Below are 17,436 nucleotides of genomic sequence, written 5' to 3' on the forward strand. Positions count from 1 at the left end.
TGCTAAAAACCTGGCCCTAAACAGAATGTCAGATTAAATATGCCCAATCACAAATATATGTAGGTGCACACACACACACACAATTTCTTAAAATGGCATTGGAGATCATGAATATCAACCCCTTCGTTTTACAGATGAGAAAACTGAAGTCTGAAATGACTGGATTTGGTGTCCCAGGAAGCTGATGGCTGAGAGCACAGGGTGTGGGCCCTTTCGCTTATCCAGTCTAAGAGAAAGAAGTTCATTCCCACACATGTCAGACTTGCTTGGTAAACTGGCTTAAAGATGGATAGGCGACTCCCTATGAGCAAGCTCGTGACCCCAGATTTACTGCTGAATTACTTCACCTGTATAACACACTGTATACTATAGCATTTCTTTTCAGAGTGTGGACCAACCTCTCCATTGCCACAGAAATGCCATCTGATCCTTGAACAACTGGAGATGGATCTCTAGCAAGTATTTCCATTCCCAGACTCTGCACTTTTCCCCTTGCCTTTCCCCACAGCCACTCTCTTGGTGGCTATCACCCCAGGACAGACATAAATGACCTGGCACAGTGACAAGAAGAGTAACTGATGCTGGCTTTCTTGAGTAATTTTTGTTAAAGGTGAAGACATGTCCATGCCTACTGACTAACCATCTGCTTTGTTCAGCACAAAGGAAGAATCCTGTCCTAGAATATAATGGAAAGAGTAACCACTCTGGAGCCAGAGTCCCAGACTGGAATCCTAACTGATCCTCACCAGCCCTGGCAGCCTACAGTCCCTGAGCTCTCTGCACCTCTGTTCTCAGTGAGGGGTGAACTAAGACCACTTATTTTTCTAAGTAGAATGAGGGTAATTTATGTAAAATGCTTGGATACATGGTCATAAAAAGTACTTAATAAATTAAAAGCATCACAACTTTTAATTAAGTCTAGTTTTGAAAGAATTTCAATACTGCACCAAAGCGAGCGCCCTGCTGTTTTATTTATTTGACTATCCTTTAAGGAACAGGATCATTATAATGCTACAATATAAAAATATAATTAATTGAGGTGTTTGAAAGTATCCCCCCTTCTGTTTTCCAAGAATTTCTTTAGAATCCCAATGGCATCTATGACTTTTAGTTACCAATTATTTCCAGAAAATGTCCATTGTGCTCACAATGCCTAGGGCTGCCCCAGCTATTAAATTAGGCAGTTGGAAAGTGCATAAACTCTTTCAGGACCTAAGTTGTTTGCCAACAGCCTGAAAGAATTTATATACTTCCCTAAATGCCTGGCTTACTGGAGGGAGTTAGGCCTTAGGAGAATTGGGGCCATAAGGCAAGGAGGCTGCCCAGAATTGCACACAAGGCCATGAACTCGCTCCCTACCTTAACAATGACTTACCACACGAATGAGGGTAAATCAGGTGGCACCTGCCTGGGTCTTAGCTTCCAGGTGCCACGGAGCTGTTGCTCCTTGCTCTCTACCTTGCTCACTCTGCTCTAGACACACTGTCTGCTTCCTCTAACTTCTGGTGCTCCTCGAATACACCAACCTGTTCCCACCTCAAGGCTTTTTGCATTCTTTCCTCTGCTTATCCTCTTCATTTGCCTGCTATGGGAATCACTGCACTCATCAATACCTGATATTTTTATTATGTAATTATCTTCCTCCTGTAATCCCCATTAGAGCAAGAACTAGGTCTTATTCACGTGGCATCGCCAGTGCCTAGAAAAGTACTTGAGGCTTAGTGGCTATTTGTTGCATAAATGAATGAACAAGTAACAGTGCTACCACTCACTGTACCAGAATTGCTAGAATGCTGCACTGAGGTACTGTCTACAGGTACTGTGCTGACTTCCCCAGGAGGCCGTCCAGGCCATGGCACTGTAAGTAGAAAACCCGAGCTGTTGCCCTATGCCCACTGAGGACATGAGGGCACAGTCCACTGTCTGGAACTCATGTGTGACCAATTCCTAATCTCCAGTACTGTCTGCTATCTTCTTACCCCATCAGCCTGCAGGAATTATAGGCCTTTGTTAAAACACTTCCACTCTTCATATTTCCACCAGAGAACCAAGAAAGATTTTCTATGATTGTTTTTTCTGTGAGGAAACTATTTACTGCTTCTATCACCCATCAGAAATATTTGTGTTAGGATTCCTGGTAATCTTCATAAATTGCTGGTAAAAGAGAAGAACATGAACCACGAGGCAGAGGAAAGTACCTGGATCAGCACTAGAGAGTAAGAGCTAGATAGGACCCTAGGGATCATCTATTAGCCCAGGGCCTTCATTTTACCAACAAGGAAACTGAGGCCCAAGGAATGCATATAACATGGCTGGAGCCCCCAAGAGAGGGTGAGTGTAGGGGGAAAGACTCCAAGTCTCCACTATGCAAAGGCTTGTGTCCCTCCTCAGTCCAGGATATCCTTCTATTTGCTCTCCCTATGATTTTCAAATGAAAATACTCACCTGGTAGCTTGCATTAACTGTTCACTTTCATGCCTTTCCAGGTAAGCAAGAACCCATGAAAGTGACACTGGCGGAGAGGGGAGGGACGATGAATAGGTTTATTAAATTAAAACTGCTTGTCTGATACTCTAATACCATCATCCTAAATAAGGGATTTCATGAGGAGTATATTAACACATCAAAATCTAAGAGCAACATTTGATATATACAGAAGACAAATAATCTATATTGTTGCATTTACTTTTGAAATAACTATAAAACAAATCACACACACTTTCAGAGAAAATGCTAAGGCCATATTTTATAACTAAGTCATTTGTTGTTTTATTACTCATCACACCAAAGGATTTCAGAAGTATCAGAAGAAGAGGATGAGACAAAAGCTTAACCAACATAACCTGTTTATTATTAATCTTACTTGCTTGTTCATAAAAATTGTTCAATTTTAGCAGTACAAAGTGTGCTTCCTTAGAGATATTTCTTAGAAGATTCCAACTATAAAAGTAGGGGACAAAAATTATAAAACAGAAATGATGGAACTGCTTTCCAAATATCTGAACATCTGGTTAGACACTACCTTTGTCAAAAATTTTGCAAGTGAGGGGCTCCTGGGTGGCTCAGTCAGTTAAGGGCCCAACTTAGGCTCAGGGCATGATCTCACAGTTCGTAGGTTCAAGCCCCGTGTAGGGCTCTGTGCTGACAGCTCAGAGACTGGAGTCTGCTTTGGATTCTGTGTCTCCCTGTCTCTCTACCCCTAACCCACTCGCATCCTGTCTCTGTCTCTCTCAAAAATAAATAAACATTGAAAAAAAAAATTTTTTTTTGCAAGTGAGAATTACTGGTTTCAATGCCACCCACTTAATACTTTATAATAAAAAATTAAAGGAAAAATTGGATAAGCATATATTTTGAGGAAAAGTGAACGGTGAAAATACAAATGAATAGGTACTTGTGTCATACAGATCTCTACTTCAAAAAAAATCAGAAAACTTACAGTAAAAGATAAAGCAAGAATAGCACTAACATGCTTCCACTGACATGGAAGAAAGTTAAAAGCCAAAGAGGAGCAATGAGAAATAAACAAAACCCTTAGTTATTACAATTATAGTACTTGAGCATTCAATTTAGCTCTAGATTTCCTGGAAATTGAAGCCACAGTAAGAAACTAAAGAGTTTATGTAATTCTTCTCTGATAAAATGAAAGCACACTGGTTCATGAGGAGAATTAATTTATTTTTTTCCTGGAACTGAATTCTAGGAAGAATCTGTTGTCCTTGTGGGGGGAAAAATACAAAACAAAACCCTGAACCAACAGATAACGGGTTCAATGATGTATCTGTAGAAACAGCAAAAATGTTCACAGCACCATCTCAAGAAACAAGAGTGAAAAATAACCCTTCAAGGTAAGTTTATAGATATCCATTTACTTCCTGTTTTTCTTCATTCTTTTATTTTTTTTAAATTTTTTTTTTTTTTTTTAACGTTTATTTATTTTTGAGACAGAGAGAGAGAGACAGAGCATGAACGGGGGAGGAGCAGAGAGAGAGGGAGACACAGAATCGGAAGCAGGCTCCAGGCTCTGGGCCATCAGCCCAGAGCCCGACGTGGGGCTCGAACTCACGGACCGCGAGATCGTGACCTGGCTGAAGTCGGACGCTTAACCGACTGCGCCACCCAGGCGCCCCTCTTCATTCTTTTAAAAATTCATGGTCTCACTGAAGAGGAGGCCATACATAGCAAGTGTCCATTACAAAACACCCAGAGGTATAAATGAAGCACCATTTAACCCTTCAATACAGAGGGCTTTCCTTTCTGAGAAATGAGCAACTCTTGTGGGTCTTTATGAGCCACCAGAAAAACCTGAGACAAATGCCTTGCAGCTTGCAGATTTCATTTTAATTAACAGAGTCTGTCAGAGAGCTCAATAATGCTTTAAAAGTCCTTCTGTTACTATTCTGGTTTATTTTGCATTTGAAGGTATGAGGAGGGGAACAGTTTAAAGGGGTATGGAAATGGCAACTGTTCATTAAAGTCAAAGTAAATGGAGATATGCCTGCCTCCTTAAACATTTCTTCAAATGAAAAACAGTAAATGAACTCACCTTTAGAATCTCTTCAACACAATGAACTTCATTGGAGTAGGTCTGCTGAAAGTGAAAACCAAGAAGGGAAAGATTAGCACAGAAACAAAAAGAACTCGGGTGATGGTATTAGTAGACGCTGGTATTCATACGGCAACCTTCTGGTGAGTGGAATCACCTCAGGGCCACCCTTTACTAGCTAAGTATTAGGAACTTCACATTCTGGATAAAACAAGACCAGAGACTAACCTGACTTAATGAGCGGGGAGGGGGTTCTGCAGGAGACAATGGCAGACTAATTCTGACCCTCAGATCAAAGTTTCCAAAGGAAAACGTGTGTATTAATGAAAATTAGCAAATTACTAAATCTATGGGGAAAACAGATATAACAAAAGTAGAGGCAGAAAGAAATAAAACTGGGGTTGCAGTTTGCCGCTTCATAGCAACATGTGTCCTGTGAGCCAAGTAAAATGAACACAAAGATGGAAATCATCTGAACACCTACCTCATAGTTAAAAAGGCCAACATCGAATCACGGACAGAGTTTTTTTTGTAATATTCTAACTGGCCAAAGATTCACTTTAAGGTAAAGACATTCACTTCAGTGTCTCCGCCCCTGCTTCCAGCCAGCATTTTCACCTTATATATGCAAATATACACATACACGTGTGTACACACAAACACATACTATGTATTTCCTCAGAGAAAGACCCTAGGAGAAACAGATTTCCTAGTGTCTTGGATAAAAGATCTACTACTTAGACTTCTCTTCCTTATCTCCAGCTAAACAAATGACGGCTGCTGCCACCAATATCACCACCACAGATGGTGTCTAGGAAATGTCTTTTTACAGTCTTTATAAGTGCAAAGAAAATGCAAAAGTTTAAAAAAAAAAAAAAAAACTTTAAAAATCATTTTTCCTTAACTAGAGACATGAAATCCCACGACCTCATGATTTTCCCTGGAAAAGCAACTTTTTGGTCTGTGTCAATTCACAGCCAAGTGCCCCGGTCAAGTTCTATACAACACACACTCCTCCCGTTACTGGTCTTCCCAGTCTGTCTGGTCCAATACCTGCCTCATAGCTGGAGAGTAGATGAAAGGCTTCTTTTCCTGGCTCTCATTTCTGATCTGAGTGTAATTTAATACAGCACTGGTTGCCAATTCCTGATCTAGGATTCATTAACCCACCATTCCAGTTGAAGGATGAAGGCAAAGGAAAGAAAAGAGCATACAACATTCACACTGCCATGGAATCAAACTGAACGGATCCGTCAATGTTCAAATGTAATTTAACTTGCCTGGGGTCAGGTTTTAAAACGTGAATTTCATGCAAACAGTTTTGTTGAAATGTTTGCAGTTTGATATTTTTGACTGGCTCTGGAGGTCAGAAGGTACATCCAAAGAATAAAGGGTATCCCTTTAGTCCGCCTGTCCTATCAGCTCTGCCTTTAGGCATTATGCATGTCAAACACTAGACTTGCTTACCTGCTCTTTGTTTTTCAAAACCATTAAGAGATGCCTAAAAACTGGACCAAATACTAATAACCCAACATTTCAGGACAACTGTCAGGAACAGAAATGAATGCTGTTTTGACATCATGATAAAATTTAAGAGTATTCTATGGTTTCAGTTTTTCACATGCATAATTAGGACAAATAATAATTATAAGCTGAAGGTGGATCAACACAACAGAGATACAGCATATTACTACTGACTCTGGTCAAGTAGTCCCCTCATCCCATCTGTTCCTGGAATGAGAATAGGAATCCAATTAACATATCTGGGAATCAATGAAAGTGAGGAATCAGAGAGAAAAAGATTTCTCCACTGCTTCCAACAGAATGAGATGAAAAAGCTGTAACTTCAGGACACTAAACGATTTTCTGAACTTTAAAAAAAAAATTTTTTTTTCAACGTTTTTTATTTATTTTTGGGACAGAGAGAGACAGAGCATGAACGGGGGAGGGGCAGAGAGAGAGGGAGACACAGAATCGGAAACAGGCTCCAGGCTCCGAGCCATCAGCCCAGAGCCTGACGCGGGGCTCGAACTCACGGACCGCGAGATCGTGACCTGGCTGAAGTCGGACGCTTAACCGACTGCGCCACCCAGGCGCCCCAGAACTTCTTAATTATTCAAGGAGTCAATACCTAGCCAAGATGTTTCGTGTCACTAAAAGATTTTTTTTCTAAAGTTTTTATTTTTAAAGTTTATTTATTTTGAGCGGGGGAGGGGCAGAGAGAGAGGGAAAGAGAATCACAGGCAGGCTTCACATTGTCAGTGCAGAGCCTGATGCAAGGCTCAAACTCATGAATCCGTGAGATTATGACCTAAGTGGAAATCAAGAGTGACACACTTAACCAACTGAGCCGCCAAGCTGTCCCTAAAGTTATTATATGAGATGAAGCGGAATTGAAGAAATTTTTCTATAGCTCAGTATTTATTAGTATCTGGATAAGATAAACATTGCTAAGGAGTCACCATTTAACCCATTTAAAATTATAAATAAGGTCTTAGGTTCAAGCATTAATCGGTTAATTTACTGTGAATGTTCCTATTAAATCCATTATGAAAGTGGGAGTATTTCAAAGGGATGTGGGGATTCCATTCCAAATACATGAGGATATATTTAAAGACCTCCCTGGGGCGCCTGGGTGGTTCACTTGGTTAAAGTGTCCAATTCTTGGTTTCGGCTCAAGTCATGATCTCACAGTTTCATGGGTTCAAGCCCCACGTCAGGCTCTGTGCTGGCAGCGTGGAGCCTACTTGGGATTCCCGCACTCTCTACCCCTCTCTCTGCCTCTCCTCCGCTCATGCGGTCTGTGTCTCTCTCAAAATAAACTTAAAAAAAAATTTTTTAAGACTTCCAAGCAGCACTGTTTATAATGGCAAATAACTGGAAATAATCAAATGCCCAACAATAGGAATCCAGCTGAAGACCTTTATAGTACATCTATATAGCAGTGTGTCAGAGAATTAAAATAATAATATAAATGTATGAGCTTGCATGGAAAGATGCTCACGATATTTTCAACTTTTCTTTTTAGAAATAATTTTATATTTACAGAAAAATTACAAAAATAATAAAAGAAATTCCCATGAACCCTTCACCCAAACTCCCCAAATGCTGGCATTCTATTGCATTTACTTTGTATTTTTCTCTCCCACCCATACCTCTACACTGAACCATTTAAGAATAAGTTACAGAATTAGAGTTAATTCCCCTTTATCAAGATATATTTTTCAAACTGTATTTAAAAGAGGAGAGGTTATAACAGAGATATATAAAGAGAGTCTGTATAACATGGGCCCATTTTATGTTCCATCTGCCTGAAATTCAGATCTCTACTCTTCTTCTGGCTCAAATTAGAGACTCTTAAACTAGAGTACAGGTATTTCAAATCTGTCTGCAGAGAAAGAGCTGTAAGGACAGGCTCTCTTGTGTTTAATAAAGTACATCTTGGCACCTCCAAGTCGGCCGCTGGAAGGAGACTTTCCAAAAAGGGAGGGGAAGCTCAACAAACCATTAGGGCCTAATCCTTTCCTTAAAATCCACTTTTGCCACAGGGTCTCCAGCAGAGTACTGCCACTCCTGCTCAGAGAAGCCAGGTCCCTGTAACAAACACTGCAGCCAAATAGTAAACAATCAGCCTCTCTAAAGCACAGCCTAGTTAAGGCTGAAGGTCTGCAGGTAAGACCTCCACAAAGCACAAGACATGATAAAAAGCAACAACAATAATCCATGCTGGTTGCATGAATCAAGAAATTCTAGTCTGCAGGTCCTTCTTTGTCCAGCTCTGCTTCCACGGTGTAGACAGTGACCTTAGCACTTACAACCACAAATCCCACTGCTGTCTCTCACAGGCAGTATCTAGGTTCCTAGGGGAATGCAGCTCTTCCTTCCTGCCTACCTACTTCTGACTGCCTCACAAATCTGGTATCCTGTATGTAGACTGACCTTGCTTCCCCACAAAGGTATGGACTTAACACAGGAACCATAATTCAATTGAAAATAAAATGACAGCAGCTACTTACTGAATACATATTGTACCTGACATTGAATTAACCTTTTTATGTACTGTTATTTCTTCTATTTGATACCATTTATTGTAAGATGCAACATCATTAGCTTGGCGGGGGGGGGGGGGGGGGGGACTGTACTAAATGTACCCATCAACTGCAGATATAGCCCTTATTGTAGAAACTTAAAAAAGAAATACCACAGCTAACATTATACTCGAATGTGAAAAGCTGAAAGCTTTTCTTCTAAGATCAGGAACAAGATGAGGATGCCCACTCTTGCCCCTTTTATTGGAAGTCTTAGCCATAGCAATCAGACAAGAAATAAAAAGCATCCAAACTGGAAAAGAAGTAAAACTATCATTATTTGCAGATGACATGAAACTATATATAGAAAGCTCTAAAGACTTCATCAGAAAACTATTAGAACTAAAAAAAGAATTCAGTAAAGGTTCAGGATACAAAATTAATATACATAAATCTGTTGCACTTTTATACACACTAATAACTATCAGAAAGAGAAATTAAGAAAACAATACCATTTTCAATCACATAAAAAAAAAACAAAACAAAACAAAAACAACTAGGAATAAATTTAACAAAGGAAGTAAAAGACCAGACCAGTACTCTGAAAACTGTAAGACATTGATGAAATAAACTGAAGACCACAAAAATAAATAAAAAGACATAACATGGCTCATAGACTAGAAGAATACTGTTAAAATGTTCATACTACCCCAAAATAGAATACAAGTAAAATAAGATAAAGTAAAATGCCCATACTACCCAAAGCAATCTATAGATTCAGTGCAAATTACCAAAACACTAATGACATTTTTTCACAAAACTAGAATAGTATGAAAATTTGTACACAGCCAAAACAGACCCCAAATAGGCAAAGCAATCTTGAGAAAGAAGAACAAAGCTTGCAAGTATCATACTCCCTGATTTCAAACGACACTACAAAGGTATAGGAAGCAAAACAATATGGTACTGGCACAAAAACAGATGCACAGATCAAGGGAACCAAATCGAGTCCAGAAATAAACCATGCTTGTACAGTCAATTAATCTTCAACAAAGGAAGCAAGAACATACAAATGGAAAAAGATAGTCTTAAATAAATGGTGCTGGGAAATCTGGACAACTACTTGCAAAAGAATGTAACTACATCACCTTCTTACACGATACACAAAAATAAACGCAACACAGATTAGAGACTTTAAGACCGGAAACCATAAAACTCCTGAAAAAAAAGGATAAGCGGTAATCTCTTGAACATCAGTCTAAGCAATATTTTTTTTTTGATCTGTCTGCTCAGGCAAGAACAAAAGCAAAAATAAACAAATGGGACCACATCAAACTAAACGCTTTTGCACAATGAAGGATACTATCAATAAAACGAAAAAGGGAAACTACCAAATGGGAGAGGATATTTTCAAACAACCCACTAAGGGTTAATATCCAAAATACACAAAGAACTCACAACTACTATCCAGAAAACAATCCAATTAAAAATTGGGCACAGAACCTGAATAGGCATTTTTCCAAAGAAGACATACAGAGAGCTGACACAGGAAAAGATGCTCAACATCACTGATCACCAGGGAAATGCAAATCAAAACCACAATGAGATACCACCTCACACCTAAGAGAATGGCTATTATCAAAAAGACAAGAAGGGGTGGCTGGGTGGCTCAGTCAGTTAAGCATCCAACTTTGGCTCAGGCCATGATCTCACGGTTTGTGGGTTTGAGCCCCACATTGGGCTCTGTGCTGACAGCTCAGAGCCTGGAGCCTGCTTTGGATTCTGTCTCCCACTCTCTCTGCCTTTCCCCAGCTCGTGCTCTTTCTTTCTCTCTCTCTCAAAAATAAACATTTGGGTGGGGGGGGGGGGGGGGACACAAGAAATAACAAGTGTTGGTGAGTATGTGGAGGAAAGGGAACCCATGCGCACTGTTGGTGGGAATGCAAAATGGGGTGGCCACTATGAAAACAGTATGGAGGTTCCTCAAAAAGTAAAATTAGAAATACCATACAATGCAGCAATTCCACTTCTGGGTACTTATCCAAAGAATCCAAAGAAAACAAAAACATTAATTTGAAAAGATATAAGCAAACCCACATTTACTGCAGCATTATTTACAATAGCCAAGATATGGAAACAACCTAAGAATCTATTGATAGATGAAGGCATAAAGATGCAGTATATACATGCAATGGAATGTTACCGAGCCAAAGAAAAACATAATCTTGCCATTTGTCACAATGTGAATGACCTAGAGGGTATTATGCAAAGTGAAAGAGGTCAGAATTAGACAAATACTGTATGATTCTACTTATATTTAGAATCTAAAAAACAAAACAGAAACAGACTCACAGATAGAACAATTCGGTTACCAGAGGGGAGTGGGATGGGAGATGGCTGAAATAAGGGAAAGGGATTAAGAGGTACAAACTTCCAGTTCTAAAATAAATAAGACACAGGGATGCAATGTACAGCATAGGGAATATAGTCAATAATAGGTAACAACTTTGCATGGTGACACGTGGCAGCTAGATTTAGTATGGTGATCACTCCGTAATGTATAAAGGTTGCATCACTACGTTGGACACCTGAAACTAATAGAATATTGTATGTCAATTATACTTTGACAACAAAAAAATCTGACAAAATTCCGTATAATGCTCCAATTCTCATATTAACCTCTGTGGTAGGTATTACCCCAGACTGAATTCTAGAGAAATTAAATTACATATCCAAGGTCACACAATGCTCTGAAGTGACTGAGCCTGGTTTCATAATATTAATACTACCTTTCCAAAAACCTCAACCTTCAGCCAAGAGGCAAATATATTAGCATTTTAAGGAGATGTGACTCCAGTTGTCCTACACGTGACCAAAAACATTCTTTGAAAAACAATGTCTTGCTTCTGTTTGTACAAAGAAGCGCTTTGGTATTCAGATTTAGCTGCCTCTTCCTACTACACGGCTTCAGACCAGAAAAGGCAGCAATGCTGGCCTCAGTCTGATTTCTCACTGCTCTTGGAATGACATTGTGTAATCATAAGGAAATACACAGATACCAAAATAAAATATGTTAGTAAATGAATTCTAAGCATGACACAGTTTGTTTTAATAAGCTAAAAAAGAGCAGGACGAAGAAATATACCTCACCACTGAGACCTGGAGGCTCTTGCAGTACTGTGTTTTAAGTTTCTCAAGTTTCAACGGAGCAGCACTTTTATAACAATGCCAGTCTCAAAAAGGCTTAGTTATCACTAACCAGGAACTGCAGGGAGCGTGAAGGCAGCATGCTGACAAAGGAAGTCAAAAAAGATCTTGGATTCTAGTTCTGGCCCTGCTGAGGACTGGCTCTCTCCAATTCTGGATGAGATTCAACTTCGTTGTGACTATTTCCTCATGGTGATAAAGGGGATAATATTAACAAAACTAACTGCTTCACAGGATTGGTATGAAGGTCAAATGTGAAACTCTAAAAACTTTCAAAAGGCCCAGGGATATGTGAAATCCCTGGTGCCAACATCATTAAGGCATTCTTTTTAAAACATTTTTTAAAGTTTATTTATTTATTTTGAGAGAGACAGAGACAGCATGAGTGGGGGAGGGGTCACAGAGAGAGGGAGAGAGAGAATGCCAAGCAGGCTTTGTGCTGCCAGCACAGAATCTGATGCGGGGTTTGAACCCATGAAGTCATGAGGGCAAAGCCTGATCTGAAACCAGACACTTAACCGACTGAGCCACTCAGGCACCCTAAGCCTTTCTTTAATGGTGTGGACAGAAACCTCAAGAGGGTTCTCTATCAGTTTAATTTTTAAAAGATAAGGCTCGTGCTATTTTTCTTCAAACACAGGTCAACTTTTGGATTACGGTTCGGCCTGTAGTATCTACTTGTTGCACACCAATCCCCATCTAGCTAGATGACTCATACTTTTCTTGTCCCTATCTAAAACTCTCTTCCCTCACTGGTGTCCAGATAACTCCCACGCAGACTTCAGGTCACAGCCTAAAAAACATCTTTTGGAAAAGATTCCCCAATCCCTCCCTCCCAAAACTGTTCACGTGCTCCCACAGCTCTCTATACTGCTAAAGCACCTCATGTAGCATCATCTCTGCTACTTCCTGATCACAAGTTCCATGAGAGCGGGGGCCAGTACTACCTCGGTGAACCACCAATCATACAATGCCTGTCACACAGAGGCAACCAATAAACATTTGCTGGTATGTTTTCAGGCTCAGAACTCAGAACATGAAAATAAATTTCCAATTTTTAGAGCTTTAGAGACTTCCTAAATACTGTAGCTTGTAGGAATTATAAGTCAATGTCTTAAATAACAAACTACTGGAAATAAACATACCAGGGACAAAAGGGAAACTGTTTTGCATTGTTTTCTCCTCAAAAACACTATGACTCCGTAGAAACTATTTTTCACATACTGACTGGCAAAACAAAAAACTGATGATACTGTATCTGTTAAATATGAGGAAAAAGGCACTCTAATACCCTGGTTTGTGGGAGGGTAAAGGGTCACAACTTCTAAAGGCATCAATTAGGCAACCGCCCCCAAATTCTAATTTCCCATAGACACAACAATTTGACTTATAGCACCAACTTCTACATGTACACAAAGACATATGTACAAACCTATTCATTTCAGCCTCGTTTGCAAATAGTAAGATACTGGATACAATCTAAATGCCCATTCAGAAGTTAACTGGCTAAGAAAACTGTGGTACATGCCCCTTACACAGAAATACTATGTAGCTATAACAAAGAATTAGTACTCTCTTCATGTATTGATTTGGGAGTAATCTCTAAGACATATTGTTAAGCAAGAGGGAAAAATATAGGTGCAGTATATGCCAGGATTTGTATACATGAAAAGGTGACAGAAGGGAACATGTATGTAGTTACTAACCATGCAAAAAAAATACTACTGGGAATACAGACAAGAAGCCTGTGACATCAGCCTTGTAGAAAAGAGAATTAGGTGGCTAGAGGGGTGGAGCAGTGGGAAGATTTGCACTACATATTTTTATCTTTTAAATTCTGGATCACAAAATATATCTGTTCATAAATAAAAACATAATTGATACTTTTAAAAAACAGGGATAAAAACTTTTACTCAAAGTACAGTCAATGTAACTTTCCTTCTCCCAAACACACACCTATGTGAATCAGTTTCCAGTTTCTTCCTCGGTGCTCTGGGCTTGCCCCACATAACACTTAGCACACTGAGCTATTCACAGATTTGCAGTCAGCCTTCCACCACAGACTGTGAGGTGTTCCTGTGGAAATCCAGGACTACTATCAAGGCCTGATCCAGTGTTTGCTGGCTAATTCATTCTTTCTTCCCAAACTAAACTACAAAGTCCTTGAAACAGCTGCATTATTTGGCTTGGTTTTTAAGAAATCAGCCATACTTAAATACCGAGCACACACATTCGAAATACACAAAACCTCACAGGACTGCTGTGAGGAAGAAGTAAGACAAGACATGTTAAAGCTAATGTCATACAAATAACGCATTTATCATGAAGATGCCATAATCAACATTTCCAAGACACAGATTAGAGATGGAAACCAAAAGACCTGCCTGAGCAAGGTTTTGACACAAAATTAATTTTACTTTGTGAATACACAGTAAATTACCTCAACAGCGAGCCCTATTACAAGAACACACTTATACTGCCTGGGTGTGCCTACTTAGACTGGGAAAGGTATGAAGGTGCTAGCAATATTACTTCTTCAGAAGCATCATGCCCTTTGGGCAACTACCTAAGCATCTACTTCCATACCTGGTATTTTAAAAGAATTTTTAAGATCCCTAGACAGACTGGGGCGCCTGGATGGCTCTGTTGGTTAAGTATCCAACTTCGATCTCATGGTTCCTGAGTTTGAGCCCTGTGTGGAGCTCTGTGCTGACAGCTCATAGCCTGGAGCCTGCTTCAGATTCTGTCTCCCTCTTTCTCTGTCCCACCCTGCTCATGGTCTGTCTCTCAAAAAATTAAAAATTAAAAAAATTTAAAAAAAAGATCCCTAGTGAAATTTATGGGCACACTTACAGTACAAAACGTATAAGCTTTCGTAAGTAAGAAAGTTATAGATTGTTACTATGAAAGGAGGGATAATGAGCTGACAGAATAAGGCACTCTTAACAGTGTAATAGTATTATATAAAGTGCAAACCAACTTTAATTGTTAAGTTCTCCCTTCAAAAAATTAAACACCCTCCCACCTCTCCCCAAGTATTTTCAAATAATGGAGAGGTTTTGGATACCTTTTAAAATGTGATATGCTCCAGGGGCGCCTGGGTGGTTCAGTCAGCTAAGCGTCCGACTTTAGCTCAGGTCATGATATCACAGTTGGTAGGTTTGAGCCCCACATTTGGGATTCTCTCTCTTTCCCTCTCTCTCTGCCCCTCCCCCACTCATGCTTTTTTCCTCTCTCTCAAAAATAAATAAATAAACTTAAAAAAATAAAATAAAATTGATACACTCCAACATGTAGCAAAGATCCCTTTTTTTAATGCCAAACTGTCTGCCAGGCACGAAGGCTCCCACAATTAACGTCATGCTAATTGCAGAAATCTCTACAGCTCCCCAAATAAATTTTTCAAGGAGAGGAGGAAAGAGACTGATAAAGGACAAGGCTATTTAAAACAATTTTAGGAATCTATAGGTCACCTACAGTTACCATCAAACAAAAATTTATTGTGGAAAGATCATGCCTTCTACTCGTATTGGAGGATCCAGAAAAGCGGGGAAGTGTAGAAACAGGTGTCAGAAATACAGACCTTTTCTATAAGTCTTCTTACACCAAGATAACCCTTGGTGTTTTCATTTATTTTCCCCAGACTCGTTTCCTATTTGGTGGGGTCTGGAGTTAATTCATTCATCTCTGTGTCTCCCATGACCTCAGCATAATTATGGACTAACACAGATATGCAAGTAGTATTTGTCAAATGAATGAATTTGATTTTGTCATTTCGTGGCATCTTCAACGAAATTCAGAAACATGAGCTTACCAAAAATTTGTAATATGTTATGGTGAATTCTCCCTTTTCCCCCTACATATTAGAAGCAACATGTTTGTTCACATTTGTAATATTACAGACATCTCCACAGAACAATGATGCTTTTTAAGAAACAGAAATCCTCAAAAAAACAAACAAAAACTATTATAACAAAATTCCATTACCACCAACAACCCAATCAGATGTTTTTCACCCAAGGAGTAGTTTCCTAAGTGCAGTGTGGGGACATGAATTTCTCTGAGCAAAGTTTCAGATATGAGAGTTGCATGAGATCATGACTGTTGGGAGAGGGGGTACATCAGGCATGCTTGGGTGGGGGTAAGGAAAGACATGTGTATCCTTGAGATAGGAGATCAAGAAATACTCCAGGATAAAAAACAGAAAAAGAATGCTGGAAGCTTTGGAAGATGTGGTGGCATCCCAACTCACTTTTTTTTTTTTTTTAATGTTTATTATTTTGAGAGAGAGAGATAAAGACAGCAAGGGAGGGGCAGAGAGAGAGAATTCCAAGCAAGCTCCATGCTGTCAGAACAGAGCCCAACATGGGGCTTGAACTCACAAACCATGAGAGATCATGACCTGAGCCAAAACTAAGAGTCGGATGCTTTACTGACTGAGCCACCCAGGCACCCCCCCAATTCACTTATTAAATGAGAGCTAATATTCCTGATTTTTTCAAAGTTCACCTTTAAGTAAACTTTTTTATAGGCAAAAACTGTATGTATCTACTTGTCTTTCACCAACTAGAGCAAAGTGGTCTAAAAATGAAAAGAACCCTAAATATCATTACTGAAACTTAAAAAACCTCACAGAAAGAAGTATTTTGAACTTTTAAATATCAATATGAATAATTAGAGTTTATTTTTCCTTTCCAGTCACTGATTTTACCTGAAGTGGTTTGCTTTAGTGTCATAAAGAATTTATTTTTCAAAAGTATATGAATTTATAAGAAAGCTCATAAATTGTACTAACTGAATTAGTTAAAATATTCTGGAAATTCTGTTTTGATTTCTATTGAAAGAAAGTATCTTTTCATTGTGAAAACTAGGATCTAGTTTTGAAGACTTGGTTTAAATAAATAAAAAGAACAGTGAGTAGCTGTTTTCCACATATAATTGTAAAAACTTGATCTAAATGTACAAATGAACACGAGGGGAGTAATAAAAGTGTTGGTTTCGTTTATTTTATTACTATTATATTTCCTAAGATCAACTGAGTGTGTACATTTTAATGTATTCCCAGGGCTTCTGTAAAGCCACATGAAACAGTTCCTATTTAAAAAAAAATATATATATGTTTATGCATTATACACAGAAATGTCTTCAGTAGATATTATGACAATGTCAACTAGTTTCTTGGTGTAAAAGTTAAGAGGAATGGGGTATACCTGAGCCAAATTTAAATTGACTTAAAAACAAAGTAGTTGGATGAAAAACAAATGTAAAAAACTTACCATTGTTTGATAGTACTCATGTCTAATCTCAGTTATTCACTGACTTCCTAACTTTTGCCTGTGAATCACTACCATTCACCATGTAATAAGGTATCAGAAATCTCCAATGCTCTTAAGACTTGAAAACACTGTGCCTATGATGAAAGATCACATGAGACCCCATGAAGCCCACTGTGGGCATATTAACTGTGAATGATTTAGTAAGACTAGCTAAAAAGGCAGTGCTTTAAAAAAAGAAAGGGAAGGGAGGGAAGGAAGGGAGGAAAAGGGAGGGGAAGGGAAGGGAGGGGAGGGGAGGGGAGGGGAGGGGAGGGGAGGGGAGGGGAGGGGAGGGGAGGGGAGGGGAAAAGGCATCACAAAGAACAAGTCTAGACAATGG

General features: G+C 39.2%; 1 protein-coding gene across 7 annotated transcripts in view; it reads right to left on the bottom strand.

The window, feature by feature from the left end:
• Positions 1-17,436, bottom strand: part of AFF1 (ALF transcription elongation factor 1) — a 255,761-nt gene that overhangs the window by 53,574 nt on the left and 184,751 nt on the right. For 6 of the 7 annotated variants that reach the window (XM_058721981.1, XM_058721978.1, XM_058721977.1 and 3 more), the window contains one exon: positions 4,547-4,591. In XM_058721981.1, the coding sequence (XP_058577964.1) occupies positions 4,547-4,591 (45 nt within the window). The remainder of the gene's footprint in view (positions 1-4,546; positions 4,592-17,436) is intronic. The other variant, XM_058721979.1, reaches the window with a different exon arrangement.

Source organism: Neofelis nebulosa, chromosome 3 (genome assembly GCF_028018385.1).
Source record: "Neofelis nebulosa isolate mNeoNeb1 chromosome 3, mNeoNeb1.pri, whole genome shotgun sequence".
NCBI lineage: Eukaryota > Metazoa > Chordata > Mammalia > Carnivora > Felidae > Neofelis > Neofelis nebulosa.